This window comes from Colossoma macropomum, unplaced genomic scaffold (assembly GCF_904425465.1).
Source record: "Colossoma macropomum unplaced genomic scaffold, Colossoma_macropomum, whole genome shotgun sequence".
Taxonomy (NCBI): Eukaryota; Metazoa; Chordata; class Actinopteri; order Characiformes; family Serrasalmidae; genus Colossoma; species Colossoma macropomum.
The window spans coordinates 33,812,886-33,828,724 of record NW_023494799.1 but is presented as its reverse complement, the minus strand read 5'-3'; the positions used below and the strand labels follow the sequence as shown (position 1 = coordinate 33,828,724).

Here is a 15,839-nt window from a genome sequence, read left to right as displayed (position 1 = left end):
CCATATTTCTATATGGAATTACGTAATTTCAACTGATTTCAACATAATAGGTAAGCAAGCCCCTTGACTTGTAACACGCTTAAAATAGACCTTAATGGGCAGGTGCTTCAGCATGATTCAATCACTGAAATGTAAACAAAGTCATTCAGAGTGGTTTGATGTGAAGTGGTTCATTGTATAGCTACGTGCAGTCTCAGGCTTCCTTACTGTTGTGGTGAAAGGAATGAGAGGTTGCAATGACTACAATGCAAATATAGCTGTTTTATTATTCAAAACTACCAGTGAACCTGCATATTGATTAGTAAAATTAATGTAAATCTGAAAAAATAAGTTTTCTTTTGGCACTGTGTTGCTTTACAATGCATGTACCTCCCAGCCATGAATGGAGCTTGAAAACAAACATTTTAGGCCAAAACCTTCTCAAAAGAGTGTTTCAGGCATCAGACAGTGTGTTTGTACACTTTTCATTTAGTAACTTTTTATGAGGGAGTTTTTCTATTAAACTCTTCAGACATTTGGTTTCTATCACCACCAATGCGAACGATTCTGGTTCACTTGGCAAGTTTCTTTAGAACAGAGCATTCAACATTAAATCACTCTGGATGACATTCCCATCTTAACCATGTAATCATGTGGAAATTAAAAAAAAAAAAATGGGTGGAATTCACCTTTAACTCAATTCTCTGGTGCTTGTAATGTGTTCATTAACCACCAGGGGTTAGCAAAAGCCCTTATTTTAAAGCCAGGGGCTTTAACGCAGACAGGCTAGGGCTGAGACTCTGCTGCTGTCCTGAAAAGACCGGCCTCAGCCGGGGGACCTTTAAATAATCATGATGCTTCAGAACAGATGGAGGATTGTGAAATGCTGAGCGTGTGTCAGAAAGCTTTTTAGCGTGGGACCTCAGAGCTGGTACAGCAAGTACAGGGACCTCTCATTAAGCTCAGATATCTGAAATACCAGGCAGTCCGTTCTATGGTCTCGGAATAAAACCCAGCTAAAACGACACAAGAGCCTTCTGTCGCGCTAAAGGAGGCTTCTTTGCAGAATCTGCACTGTGATTATTGAGGCTGAACTCAAAGGGAAATTCTCAACAGCTCTTCCAATTTCACACAATCTTGTGTTTCCTGCTTTCTGAGCTGTCTTGTTATCTAGTCGTTTGTCTTACCATTCTCACCTCCGTGCTGGTGGATAGAGGGAGGGGGCTGCGGCTTGCTGACTGGCAACAATAGCTGACGATGACAGGCCTGTAAGTGAGAATGGAGGGGGAAAAAAAAAAAGAAATCAGAGGAACAGTCCTAAAGCAAGCCATTCTGTCATTATGAAAATGAAATTTCAAACAGTTCAGGACCACCGAGCTGGTTCTGGAGTGTCTTGCATGTTTTCCCTGCTTTAACTAACCAGATCCAACTAATCAGCTAATTAGAGGAACAGCATTTTTTACCCTAATCTCTATCTGCTGCATCTGTGGCATTTTTTTGATGAGCATAGAAGCAGACATGCTCTACCTAATAAGCAACATTAGCAGCTGTTTAGGGCCCGTGTCCACCAGGGGCTCCCTAACAACTTCTAGGTTACTACTGTACCATTATGTTGCCTAACATGCTTGAGTGAGGGGGAAAAAGCAACTGGTTAAGATTGCCTCAAAAAATAATATATGCATCTGGGGTGGAAAAACAAATGAAGAAAAATCTATTTTATTCTGATAAAGGTATTTTTTTGTGGTATTAGTCATGCCATTTGCTTTGGACAACAAGAAGTCACGGATCTGGGGTCAGCTTCACAAAACAAACACAGCCCCAGTTAACTCTTTTTACAAAAGCAGTTAACGACTTTTTAATCCAGATGTAGATACTCAGGTTGGGAGTAATCCTTACGTTTAAAGTGCATAAGAGCGTGATGTTTATGCCGAATGTCCGACTGCATGAAACAGGAGTCACCAAAGAAGGAAAAAGAAATCATGCTAACTAAATATGTATAAGGTAATGCATCAATAATGGCAAACGCTGCTGTCACTGCCACCAGAGTTTGATCCAACTAAGCTTGAAGTTGGCTGCATAAGCAAGAAATACTGCATCATGAGAACGGGCCCTGGCTAGAGAACGCTGGAGAGGTTATCTGTAATTTAAATTGTAATTTATTAGAACCCCAAATGAGGATCTAATCACCAGCGATAATCAGGAAAAATACACAATTCGCCACAATGACAGTCATTGCTATTAGTTAGGTATTAGTTTTATAGTACATCAGCTAGTAAGATGTAGGGACCCTAAGAAGCTAGAGCCTTTTTTTTGTAAAAGAACAGAAAACCTGCTAACTCCAAACGCCTCTAACAATAGAAGCCAACAGGAAAGTGTGTCAGCACCTGCCCACTCTCTCTCAAGTCAGTGGGTTTTCTGTTCCTTACTAAGTTCGGGGAAATTATTATCTGTGGTTATTGACCACATGCTACAGATCCGGCATACAGAGTTGAGGTGAAGTACTCGTTTCATAATGCCTTCTTGACTTGCAATGGATGTGCTAAAGGAGGGAAAACGTCATGAAAAAAAGTTTTATTATATTTTTTTTAATAAATTAAGAGTTTGATGTACAATTCATACATGTCTAAGTTTCAAAAGTTTTCACTTTCCAGTCCACATACGTAAGCAAGCTGCAAAAACAGTCTCCTTCAATTTATTGTTTTTGTGAGGTCACAAAAACCAGTGTATTTGCGTATACTAATGCATGTTAGCCCCGCCCATTCACTCTGAAGCTATAAAGAGTGTCTTTTTTTTGGATGGGGCACAATACAGGGCAGCCAAAGAGAACAGATGTCATTTACAAATATTTATAATTGCTCATGTTAAATGATTTATGATTGTTTTTGTTGCATAAACCCAGACAAATATCCTAAGTGCACCTCGGTAGAAAAGAATAAAATACATCAAAAAGACAGGATACAGGCCCTTTAAGTGGATGAGTGCATAAGTGTGGCAGGCATACCTGTGGCATAAGGCAGATCATACTGGCCAGACACGAGAGGATAGCCCAGGTGATGGTGGGATGGCATCATTCGCTGTGAAGGGGACGACCGAGGCCGATCCATTTCTCTCTCCCTCTCTCTTTCTCTTTCTCGCTCCCTCTCTCTGTCGCGCTCCCCTGCTCCTCGTTCCCTCTCATGGGACGGCTTCTCGCTCACTGTAGGGGACTTGCTCTTGTACTGGTTGGCGTGTTGGTGAAGGATGTCCAGAGCTTTGGCCTCCGAGGCAGACTTGCTGCTTACCGTGGGGCTGGAACGCGATTTCTCACCCTCCTCCCCACCGCCCATCTTACCACCGTAAGGCGAGAACGGGTAACCAGCGGGCAGATAGGAACCTGAACAGGAAAGATACAGCGATTAGATGAATAAAAACTGAAGGCATATTCAAAGGGGAATATTAATAAAATGCAAATAAAGTGGTTTGATGTGAAATGCTGTTTTAGAGCCTCAACTGTTCACAGTGCTTATGACAGGAATCAGACATCTGATGGATTTAATGTTTCTAAAAGCTATATAAAGTTATGACAAAATTATGAATATGCTGCCTGATGTTTGAGAAATTGTTTTATTATAGTTTTGGTTTAAGGTTTTGGTCTAAAATATGTTTTTAAAAGCCATTCTTGGTGGAGAGGTATCTGCAGGTTGTGGTTAGGCAAAGCAGTCCTCAAAGAAAGTGGCCCCATGATTTACCACCATTTTACCATTATCAACATTATTCACAACAACTCAGAAGCCATGTTTAAGCTCAGTCATTTTGGACAGTATATGAAATGGCTATATATGCATTGTAGACATTGCAACCCATGGTTCCCATCATCACCAGTGTAAAGAAATCTGAGTCTGCAAGTTTCTCTACAGTAAACTATTTCACATTAAACCAGTCTGAATGACTGTTTACATCTCAACAATTACATTAAGCAGAAACGTTTAAAAATCGGTGGAACTCCTCTTTACGTAGGAATGCAAAATGACGATATACTGGTGCCGGCAGATATTTGCTTCAAAGAAATATCACAGATGTCTGAATTTGACCAATATTTCAAACTATCGTACTCTGAAAGCCTACATTATTTAGCCAATGCTTGGCTACTATACTATAATGTCTACAGTTTATTTGTTTTACTACACATGTAGCCCAATAGAAACTAGTGTTATATGTCTCCATAATGCTAATCAAGGCAGATGTAGTCCCAGTTTCTACATTTCATAAACGTTATGTATCAGCATAGTCACTGCCAGATATGTACATGAAAAATATTGGATATTGTCACTGGCCCACAACTGCTGTATCTGTGCATCCATATACTTACGCATGTTAAACCAAGCATGTTTTTTACTTGAAAAGTGAAAACATATAATGAAATGACACCAACTATAAAATTCCAACTTAAGGCAATACAAAGAAAAGGCTATTAGATCACTTGATCTGACAAAGATGTGTTCAGTCTTCAAACTGAGAGACCGAGCTTAAGATACATTTACTTAAAGAACTGTATTTTCAAACTAACAGTTTTGCTTAGAACTGTTTGCTTAATTTGTTTACAGCTTTACTGTCACTTTCTTTAAACAACCAAATCAAAAACAACCACATATATTGGTTCATGAATAGATGTGGTTTCTCTCGGACTTAAGAAAGACAGAAACTGACTAACTGTAGATATGCTCCAAACCCACAGAGCATGGCATTAAACTAACAGCTAATAAATGTGTTGCTACAAAGCTATTTCTGCTAGCTTGATTTCACACTTTCCTTCGCTGCCAACATCTTCGCAGTACAGTAATATAGGGGAAAAAAAAACAACAACAACTCAGGGTTATTCTAATGTGAGAAATATCTGTCAAATGGCAATTACGATTTATCCTTTTGGGCACTGGTGTTGAGCGGAGCACATCTTGTGTGGGGGCATTCTGGCATTTTCTAACCGTTAAATTTAATGTTAACAACCTGCATAATGTGTCACTGGATTCAAACTTTATAAAAGGCAAACATTTCATCACTTACACTACATCTAAAATTGCATTACAGTTAGCGACTTAATACGAATTACATTACTTATGACGTAGCAGAGCAATATTAAGTATGTGCAATGCATTCAAAACATGCATTCCATCTATACAGAGATTATCCATGCCTGTTTCTGTATGTAATTTGTGCATACGTGGTACCTGCAACAACTGACTACTTGACTTTTACGGTGAACGTGAGTGCAGCGACAGCACCCTTACTTCGACTAGCAATCTGTTGAAACACCTAATCATGCTAATCCGAAACTCGTGGATAAAAAGAGAACCGCAACCTAACCTAGAAAGGCCAAACTAGGAAACAGGGTTGTAATCTTCATGTTTCATTCTGCTAATTTTACTTTCAGGGCAGCTGTTTTTGAACAGTTTCTGCTGTTTCTCTGTTTTCAAACAGCAGCTGACTGCGTCTTATTTAAAGTCAAGACTACTAACAGGCCTTTTAAATAATGTGTACTGCGATTGGCTCCTTTTTTTCCAAATAAAGGACTAGTAAGTTTTCCCTTGAACTTTTCAGTTGGTACAGATTTGTGTGGGTTTTGAGAGAGTAACTTAAAAGTAAAGTAACTTCTAAGTGATCTTAGTTATAATGGATTTCTTATTTTTAAGTAAATACACTGCTCATGTCCAAAAACCAGCAATGATCATACCTGGGTAGTTCTGCATCATGACTGAAGGCATCCCCCTGTATCCAGGATGGTTGGGGTCATAGCCTTGCCCATAGGGATAGCCGTGCATGTAGTGCATGTACGGTTGCTGCTGTGCCAGAGCAGAAGAGAAAGGCATGTGAGTGTTCGCCCGAGGGTCTTTCACTGCTCCGCGGTAGTCCTCGGAGGCAGGGGCAGACGAGCGGTCAGCCACCTCCTTGTTCTCTTCTTTGGAGCTAGCCTCTTTAGGCCGAGGCCTCTCATCTTTGCTCTTCCTCTCGCGGTCCCGCTCTCGCTCCTCATCAGCCTGCCTCTGGCTCTCAGGATACTGAAAAACATGGTCATACAATATTACGATACTGAGCAGGCATGAAATGACTTGAGCAAAGTGCAAACCTGAGCCAAAAGCTATGGTACATAATTCACTTTTACATGACCACAATGAACTGAAAGTCAGTTACGCACAACTCCATTTATCTCACCGTAACAGCTTACTGAAAATTCTAATTTACACATATATTTACACATATTTCCCTTGACAAAAAATATAGCTGATCAGAGTCATGTTTTTTTGTCCTAAGTTGGTTTATTTAGTTTTCCACTGGAGATACAAGGCGAATGTAGCAAAGTCCTGGAAGCTCATACCTGGTGTGATGATTTACGCACACAGGTTGCATGACGCTAGTTAGTGGGGTACAAGTTTCCTCTACTTGTTTGCTACATTAGACTCATAACTCTGGTGCAGAAACGAAGAAGCACATTTCGGACATCAACCATGACTTGCCTACATTTTGGGGTACATTTATTGCAGAACTCGTAGAAAGGTGCCTCCTTACTTGTCTATACCACATGGCCTGCTCCATGCCCGTCCTGGCGGATTCCACTCCTGTTTTGGAGTCCTCTTTGCCATGATGGCCACCTTCACTAAGCTTCACCTTCAGGCCCTCAGCCTGCTGGGGCTGGAGCTTAGCCTCCTCCCCTTTGGGGATGATGACCGACTTAGCTGGCTCGGAAGATGGATCTCTCTGCTTGCCGGGTGCCTGTGGCTTCCCCAAGTCGGAGAGACTGGGGGCTTTTGTGAGCCCTGGGGGAACAGGACCTTTCTGCTTCCAGTCCTCCTTCATGGAGACTTCTCTGTCCTTCATACTTGCATCGCTCTTCTTCTCAGCTGCCCTGTGCTGTTCAGCCATCAGCCTCTGCCTTTCTTCGTACTGCTGTCGGTAGGCTGGGTTAGTGTTCATGAGGTGGTTGTGATAGACCTGGTCTGGGTAACTGTAGGGAGGAACATAGTACTGGCTGTAGTACAGAGGCTGCATGTACATGTTGGAGCGTTGCTGGATGACCGAGGCCTGCTGTTGCTGTTGATGTGGCGGACAAGAGACTGTGTCTGCTTTGCGTTCCTCCTGAGCCTCCAGCTTAATTTTCTCCTCACTTGATTCCTGCTCCTCCTCTTTCTTCACCTTTACGGATTGGCCATCTGGCACTGGACCACCAGCGCTAGCGCTGCCAGGGCTAGGATGGGCATAGTTTGGAGAGTAGTAGTTGTCATAGCTAGGGTAATAAGGTGACTCTTTGTTGGAGGCTTGTGAGGGAAACAGAGCCTTTTTTGCCCCTTCCCTCACAGATGGATCTTCTACCTTAGACTTTACACCTTCCACTTTGCCTTCTCCATCCTCACCAGCATCAGAGATATCTGAGTATGCAGGGCTGTTCGTCTTCACTGAAAAGTTATCAGCCCCGTTCTGAGTGACTACATGGAGGGGAGTGACCGGCTGTCCCGTACTGTCCATACGGCTTGCTACTCCAATGGAAGGACTAGGAGCATTGTCTGTAAAGCTGTAGATCTTGTCAGCCTCAGCCTTAATGCTGGCCAGACGACTCTGGTGAAGATCCGAAGAGCCATTTAAATGGCCTTCGCTTCTGTTTCCAGGATCAGATGACTCTGAGTAGGGGCTTTTTCCCCCTTCGGCTTTTCCTCCTTTCCCTGCAGGCTTGGGGCTGTCTGCATCCTTACCAGGTTCTTTCTTTTTCTTGTCTTTTTTCTTCTTGTCCTTTGAGTTCCCCAGAACAGGGTTCATGGGAGACGACTCTCCAGACACACCTGTTTTCGGCTGAATGCCTTTTATCTGGGGGCTCTTGGGAATGCCTTGCATCATTGAGCTCATTGCTGGAGGATGACTGGGGCTCCCTGCGCTGAACGGCGTTTGCTGTAAAGAGTACATCTGCTGAGAGGGGATGGCTGGCGCCATTGGTCTGGAAGGCTTCATGTTCTTCTGGGACAGCTTATCAGCCTTTGTGCTGCTGGACTTCTTGGACTTCTTGTCCTCCATGCCGTCATTGCTGGCATCGTCAGTGAGGGAAGGCCCATCCTCACAGCCGTCCATAGGGATGCCACAAGCTTCCACATCTGTTTCTCCATTCTTCTTCTTAGACTTGGAGCCAAACTTCCCAGGGGAAGGAGATGAGCTCTGAGCATCAAATCCTCTTCCTTTAGGAGTGGCTGAGCGTGCAGGGGAAAGAGACCCTTTCTGTGAGACAGAGGCTCCATTGCAGCTCCCTGGTTCAGGGTGGAGGGACGACTCCTCCCCGTACTCGCTATCCCCGTCCATGTCCAGCTTTATGTCATCGTCATTATGAGCACGAGCCTGGTGATACTTCAGGCCATTGATGTGCTTGTACTTCTTGTTGCAGTTGGGGTATGGGCAGTCAATAAGTACTGGTGAGGGGCAGTTGCGATCTAGGGGAGGAGGAAGACACTCAGTCTTAATGGTGGGAATAGAGAGTCCAGAAGGGGTCACTGCATTGCTAGAATTTGTGCGCATACGCTTGTTGCCTTTAGTGTCCTCGGAGCTCGAGTTGGGCTCCATGTCAGAAGTAGGCTTGTTCTTGCGCTTGCTGGCTGAGGAAGGACTGGCTTTGACATCCTCCGTGTTGCTATTAGGCGGGGTCCTCCGCTCAGATGAGTTCTGACTGCCGCGCCGACCCTTGCTGTTGGATCCGGCTCTGGTCTTGCTGTTGTTGCTGGCCTTATTGTCAGAGGAGTTGCTGTTCTCATTGACTGGGGTGTTGCTGTTCGGACGCATTCTCTTACCTCGGCCACGGCCATTCCTCATCTCCAAGTCGCTTGTAGGGGATTCACAGAACCTAAAACATTCATTACAAAAGTTGGCATGGGATTAGCTATAAAATACGGTGGCGATGTGCAATTTGGATGACATCATGCTGGATTATTCATGTTCAACATGACAAATTAATATACAACAGAAGTGGAAACAGAAAAGGAAAATCTTTGGAAGGACTATAGAATGTAACAGATTAAACTTCAGTATCGGTAGATCCAACGTGCTTTAATCTGCCTTACTGCAATTGTTCCAAGATGTTCTCGCAACAGACGCATTTGAATTTGTTAATAAAAACTGGAAATGAAGCTTCATCTTCTGTAGTGCAAGACTAATTATTCAACAGTTTTAAGCACAGTAGCTGACCTATTCATTTTTGTCAGGCTATGAAAGGATCATGATGCATGTCAAATGGATTTTAAAACTTGCAGTCAACCATGTTCAAATGAATAAATCATCATAATCCTCTTTGATGTCAAGCAATTACTGAGTACACCATCAACACTATGTTAATATGCCTCATCACTCAAGAGTGAAAATGGATTGGGACAATATTTGGATTTCTGTCTCCAGCTAGAGAGAGCGTTCTATTCTTATCCTTTCCTGTTAGGCTCAGAGCAGACTGTGTCTGGCCTCCTCCCAGAGGCTTAAGATGAAGTGTGTGGGATACACCTGGCTTACTGATGCTCCCGAGAGGGGAGGAGGAACCCGTGTCTAAGGAGAGCTGACAGACAGGCACAGGTTGTGCCTTTGAGAGCTGATAGGGAAGCAGTGCAGCAGAGCCAAGGATCTAATCATGCTCCACAGCAGCTCCTGTCACAGTCGGCCCAGATAAACCAGCATGGCTGGATGAGCGGATTGAATAAACTAGATTAGATATTCTTTTTTGTAACTGTATCTATTTAGAATGTTAACTACATTATGCATAACTGAAAGACTTTGCATGTGGTGCCCTGCTTTGAAGACGCTTCACGTGTGCCTGTCTTGGTTTGAAAGGGTTTCATTAGATGTGATTTTTCCTTGAAGTGGAGATAAGGACGTATTATATCCTTATACATACCTAGGGGGAGCCCAGTCATGCCGAGTACAGTCCAGCAGCGTACCTACATACGTCTTGTTCCGCCATGTCACATTAACCACCAGCATCCCTATAAAAGATGAAAAGAGGATTCTCATTATAGCAGGAGAATAAGTCCTCTCCCTTTGTCATCTCTACAAAGGCTCAACGGCACAATTATACAGTAGAGTTCTTCCTTCAACCTTGTGACTCATTCATGAGCGGCCGCTCTCTCTTTCTTTCTCCCTTTCTGTATTCCTCGCACAGCCGCGGCAGATGCGCCATTCCCATTTAAAACAGATCAAATGGAGGTTTCTGAGGGCAGCACTCTCAAAGCAGCCCTCCTATTTTTACTGCCTGCTTCATGATTACAGCAGCTAAGAGGCTGCAAGGTGCACAGTGAGTCATTTCTGGAGGAAAATTGTTTGATGGTGTCCTCCATCTGACTTTGCAGCACTGAGCAGTCCCTGCCTCCGCTTCCAGTAGAGGTGGAGTTACAGCGCGAGAACAGCTGAAGCAAATAAAAGGGCATGTGCATGGCAAAGGATCAAAGAGCTCCACTAGACAGGCTTGTTTGGGTGAGACGAGGGCATCACTATGATTTTGCGCTTCCGTCAGAGCAGTAATAATCAAACTGGCTGACATTATATTTATGCACCCTTAGCAGTTCAAAAGGCCAAATGTGGCTGAAAACGTCTCGGCCATTGTACCGTGGTGTTGGTTTCAGCACATAATGGTTAATAAACTGCATCTGGCAGAGCTAACCCAGGAACACAGCCCTAAGATTATGTCAGGGACACTTTTCAGGATAAAGTCTTAACAGTAAAGCACTCCAAGTGAAACACACAACAGCCCAGGTTCCATTTCATCTTACAAAAACACACTGAACACACTGAAAAGAACCGCTGACACATTTAGACAAAGGTCAGAGAGATATGAAGTCAAGCAGAGGAGTACATAGGTATCCCTTATTCATACAGACTATTCGTTAAAAAATTTGTATTTAAACATCTAAAGACAGATTCAGTCATTTTCCTCCCTTTACACTCACTCCGAGCCCCACTCACTGCCAAACGTAGCAAATGCAGTCATCCCTTCAGCGCTAACACAGATAAACACCCTCCAACAAAAGCTATAATGTCCTCATAAGTAATGAAACATGTTTTCCTAAAACATACCACGTGTAACTCTTTCCCACTCCCCTCATGTCACACACAGGGGGCCTGCCAGACTGTGAGAGCAAAGCTTACTGCCGTTCCTTTGAAAAATGTCAATGGGGTCACTGGAGGAGCACATTAGCGCAGGCCCCCTCCTCTTTCACCCAGTCATTAGTGTTCCTCCGGCCACCTGTCTGAACCCGAGGGCTAACTCGGGGTGAATGGCCAATCATTTCACCTCTCATGCCCTTCAAAGGCCTCGGCGGAACAAACAGAAGCTTGGCATGCGTCCTCCCTGTGCTCTTACACTCCATTAATAAATACCTCTAAAGCAGTTAGGGGTTGAGCTCCGGGCCCTTCACGGATCACCAACGCTGCCATCTTCCAGTTGGACTTTTTCGTAGCACAGCAGTGTTAACTGCCATTCTGAGGCTATGTTCACATTGTTTTTCCACTCAAATCCACTCTCTTCTCTGACGGCTCACATTCGCTTTTGTAAGTGACCCATATCAGTCATTAGTGTGACCATACTCTGCCCTGAACTGACCAGGATGTGTACAGTTTAGCAATAACATGGTGATGAAAGTGATGCACACATTCCCAAATAAGTATGACAACAGAACAAATTCCAGTATGACCAGCTCATCGTGTTATGGTTGTGTTGCCAAGTGTTGAAAATTCACTACATATGAGTGAGAACCATCACATCATATGGTAACACAGGATTACATAAAAGACTAGCTACTATATAAATAATAGCAATTAACAATTTCGTTGTCCTCTAAAGTGTACGCAACCAAATGGGCTGTCAATACTTAGTAGCTCCCAACTGATGACAGAAACAGGTCGAGCTGAAAAAACATTACTAACCGCTGCGCTCCAAAAGTGTTATAGCAGTCAGAAGCCAGAACTTATGTAGTTTTTGTAAGACACATGATGTCTCTCATTATACAACAGTTAGTTCTGGCCATGCAAGCTGATTGGTTGAGCAGCGTTCTAACCGTGCTGTTATTTCGCCATAACATCATGTTTTTTTCACAAACACTATCGCTTCACTGAGACGCAGTTGCTAAGCAACGACTTTGACAACTGTAGGAGACGCTCAAGCCATTTAAATGTTTTTTACTTCTTACTTTGCGCTCAAACAGAAAATGTATACCTTTAAGACCACATTTGACCGACAGCTGATTTGGTCAGACTCTGAAAATGAGACTACACTGAATTCCCAAACTGTCAGTTGGTCTGTGTGGAGCTGGAGAACGAACTGCCGGCTGTGCAGAGTGAGTGGAGCTCGTTACTCTGACGTGGCAGCAAGCTGCTCGTTAAGGAACTATAATTTGGCGGAAGGAACTGCGAACATTAAAACATTAAATGCTGCGTTCACGGCCCAGTTTATTTATTTCTTACTTTATTTATTTAACTGTTGTATAAAAGCAATAGAACACGAGAGGGAGAGTGTTATCGGCAATAACATCACAACTGTGATGACATTTCGCGATTACGCACTCCCTCTCGTGTTCTATTGCTTAAATAGCATTTTCAGCTTTCTTGTATTAACACTTGGCCAATAGATGAAAACGCATGCAACTCACATCCTGTTTGTTGCTATAGAAAAATATCACTGTAAAAGCTAACAACCGTGTAAAATTACTGTGAGCTCAAAAAACGATTACATAATCAGGCAATTATGCATTAACTGTGACTATGTCATGTAACTACATATTAAAGCGGATAAAATTTGATTTGAAAAGATCAGACTTTAGAGTTCAAACAGCTCGGGGGGGGTGTAATGTAAAGTGAACATGGCCTCAGAAAAGCCACCGGGAGAGCTAAATCTCTCTCAAATGAAAAAGTGCCTGCCTTCCACAGGGTTGACAACTTCTCTTACCTACAGCCACATTTGGACACTGGATTGAAACCAAAGTACCAGCTCATTCCACGTGTAAAAAATGTGCCACACAAACTGCGAGATTAAACATGGAACAACAAAGCGTAAAAAAAAAAATCAAGCTCAAGTGGCTGTAAAACTGCTGGGGGGAAGGTGCAGTGTGTAAAGGCGGGGGGGTGATATCAGAATGCTGGCCTAAGAGCTGCGGGTCCGGCCGTGTTCCCTGGCACCGGGCCCTTTGCCCGTCTCAGAGCAGAGGGCTTTCTGGGCTCCGCTTCAAGAGCAATAAACTTTGTGAAGATTTAGGGTTGACATTTGGAGGCATCAGCATGTGAGGCTTGTGAGGGCGAACGCCGCACCAGCGCGACCCTGGCGCGCCTCCAGCTCCGCGCCAAGAGGATCTATGTCAGTGATACCTTGAAACATCATCTGAAATACCTGCCTCTCGCTGTCTCATCGTGAACTGAAAGTCCTGCCCATTTGTCCACTTGGTTTCATATATGAACCTGAGTCAAGCAAATTGGAGAATAATGGATAAATCTGTGGTTCGCAGTGAAAAATAACAATGCACTGGAGTCTTTCCTTGTTTTTGCATGGAACTGATAACAGAGTTGTTGTTGATTTTGGTTGGCTGGAAGAACATGCTGCATTTCATCAGCGTTTTAATTAAGCACGCTTACTCGTAAGCCTTGGAGATGCGGGTTCCAATAGATTTTATCCCTAAAGCTGAACTAAAGCATGGTACAAATGGCATCATTCAATAACCATGTAGAAAACTACTCTGTTTGACATTATGCTAATGGCTTCCTCATTTGCCTGTAATTTTTACTTCAGTGTTTTGGTAACTGTGGATTCTCCTCAACATTTCATCAAAGAACAGAGCAGTCAAAAAAAGCTAATACTGCTAATAGCAAATTAAGACGAGTACCTAATATGCTGCCATTTAGCATTATGCAAATATTGTCATGCTAATTGGTAGTTCTTTCTCTTTGCTTGTTGTCAGCCATGTTAGCACATTTAGTCAAACTGCTCCTTTCACACAGAGACAGCTTCACTTTTAGCTACTGGCTTATAACAAAATACAATTTAAAGATCTTCTATAGACAAGCCTGTTTTTTTCAATGTGTCTCTTTCGGAAGTCCAGATAAACAGAGAGAAAAAAAAAAGGTTTACATTGCAAGTTTACACTCAATTTTTCACTAAAGCAGAACTTTTAAAGCTTTAAATCGAAGTAGCTTTGAAGCTCCACAGGTTTTTTGAGCAAAAGCCAGCTTTGCTGATAAGGGAGTGTTTGGCATAGACGGTCAGGGGAGTCTTTTAGAAACTCTTTGGGTTTGTGTCCAAGTTCAAAAGATGCTCAAAAGAAAGTGCAAACCATGGAAAACACGGCTCAACCACATTAACTGTAGTATAAGCATTTACTCGGGCAAAGCTTTTCTTAAACTAAGTACATTCTGTACCTACACTTGTGCACAGTGCTCAAAAGTAGTCTTGGGACACTTTCTCAATACAATTTATGTCTTATTATTAGTTTATTTATTACTTTACAAGCTAAAGTTATTATTTATTCTTTTGTAACCATCAGTAATGTTGTAATAACTAGCTGTAATGACCAGGTTTACTGAATGAAACTCAAAATGGTCCCAGTAAGTAAGCTTAAGTAAAGCAAGTGGGACAAAGTGGGACAAACATCAGGGTCTCTTTTGTTCATGTAGGTTGGCATTTAGTATTTTCTTTAGGTTAGTATGTTGTTGCATGCCCCCTTTTTTTGGATGAGTCTTTGGAAAGTCTTCTAGCACAGGAGTTTGCACAACTGATAACCAACCAGGCTTGTTGAGAGTTTTCTTTTGAATAGCCAGAGACTCTTCCAGTGTCCTCCATCACTTCAGTACGTTTTTCAGCTTAGTTCAGGGGAGTCAAACTCAACCACGAACAGGGCCATAATAAAAATCCCAGCAGATCTGTGGGCCAGCTGTGTTTTCATCTCATTTTTACTTAACGTTGTGCCATGACCCGAACGGGCCATTGTTTATTCAGAATATGCCAAAACTCCAACAGCAAAATAGGCACTGAATACTTATTCAAAAATAATTATAAATAAAAATAAATTGTTTTAGGTTTTTTTTTTTTAAACTGCCTATTTGCTTGAACTAGACACCTGGCATCTTTTCTTTTCGTGCAACTGCTGGTCCATAGATTGTTGCTGGGGGAAGGGGGCCAGAACGCACACTATGTTGCAGTGCATGCTGGGGACTGTAGTGCATTTCAGAGTGAAACGGGCTAATAAGAATAGAAAATTAAAATCATTTCAAGCGTCGAATAGGACTGTCACGGGCCTGATTTGGCCCGTGGGCCTTGTGTTTGACATATGGGGCTTAGATTGTGGAATTTACAACATCTCTGTATCTTTTTTCACAGACAGTTTGTAATCAAGACAATATTTTTGACCGATCCAGATATTTGACAAATCAATTAAATAGTCAGGTTTTCTAAAGCAGTATTTTTGAGAATGTTAATGAAATTAAGTCAGGTGTGTTGGATGGTGGCTTTCCAGGAGCAGCATTGCAAATCTCTGGTTTCAATACATGCATTTGGATTAGTATTCCCCAAAATCTTTTGTGGAATAAAATGGAGGTTAGGTGAAAGTTTTCTACTTTGCCATTGTTTAGTTGGACCCTATATATTGATTGATAAGTTATAATATAGCTGACAGTAAGTACTTTTGAATATGGTAAAGGACAATTTCCATAAGAAGTTGACAAATTAAATAATTATTAAAAAACAAACAAACAAAAAAACAAAAAAGACTATAAATAAAAGGATGGTAGGTGTTCCAAGACTACATTTGCTCACTGTACACCTACCATATAGGTGCACTTTGTAGGTGGATGGAAAGTAAACACCATAGGATCATGAATAAACATATTTGGGTGGC

General features: G+C 42.5%; 1 protein-coding gene across 2 annotated transcripts in view; it reads right to left on the bottom strand.

Annotated features, from left to right (window-relative positions):
* Window positions 1-15,839, bottom strand: part of znf609b (zinc finger protein 609b) — a 59,516-nt gene that overhangs the window by 2,770 nt on the left and 40,907 nt on the right. Inside the window, exons 4-8 of one of the 2 annotated variants that reach the window (XM_036586029.1) lie at window positions 9,863-9,950; window positions 6,520-8,827; window positions 5,687-6,011; window positions 2,981-3,352; window positions 1,167-1,245 (exon numbers count right to left, since the gene is read on the bottom strand). In XM_036586029.1, the coding sequence (XP_036441922.1) occupies window positions 1,172-1,245; window positions 2,981-3,352; window positions 5,687-6,011; window positions 6,520-8,827; window positions 9,863-9,950 (3,167 nt within the window). In that variant the 3' untranslated portion in view covers window positions 1,167-1,171. The remainder of the gene's footprint in view (window positions 1-1,166; window positions 1,246-2,980; window positions 3,353-5,686; window positions 6,012-6,519; window positions 8,828-9,862; window positions 9,951-15,839) is intronic. The other variant, XM_036586028.1, reaches the window with a different exon arrangement.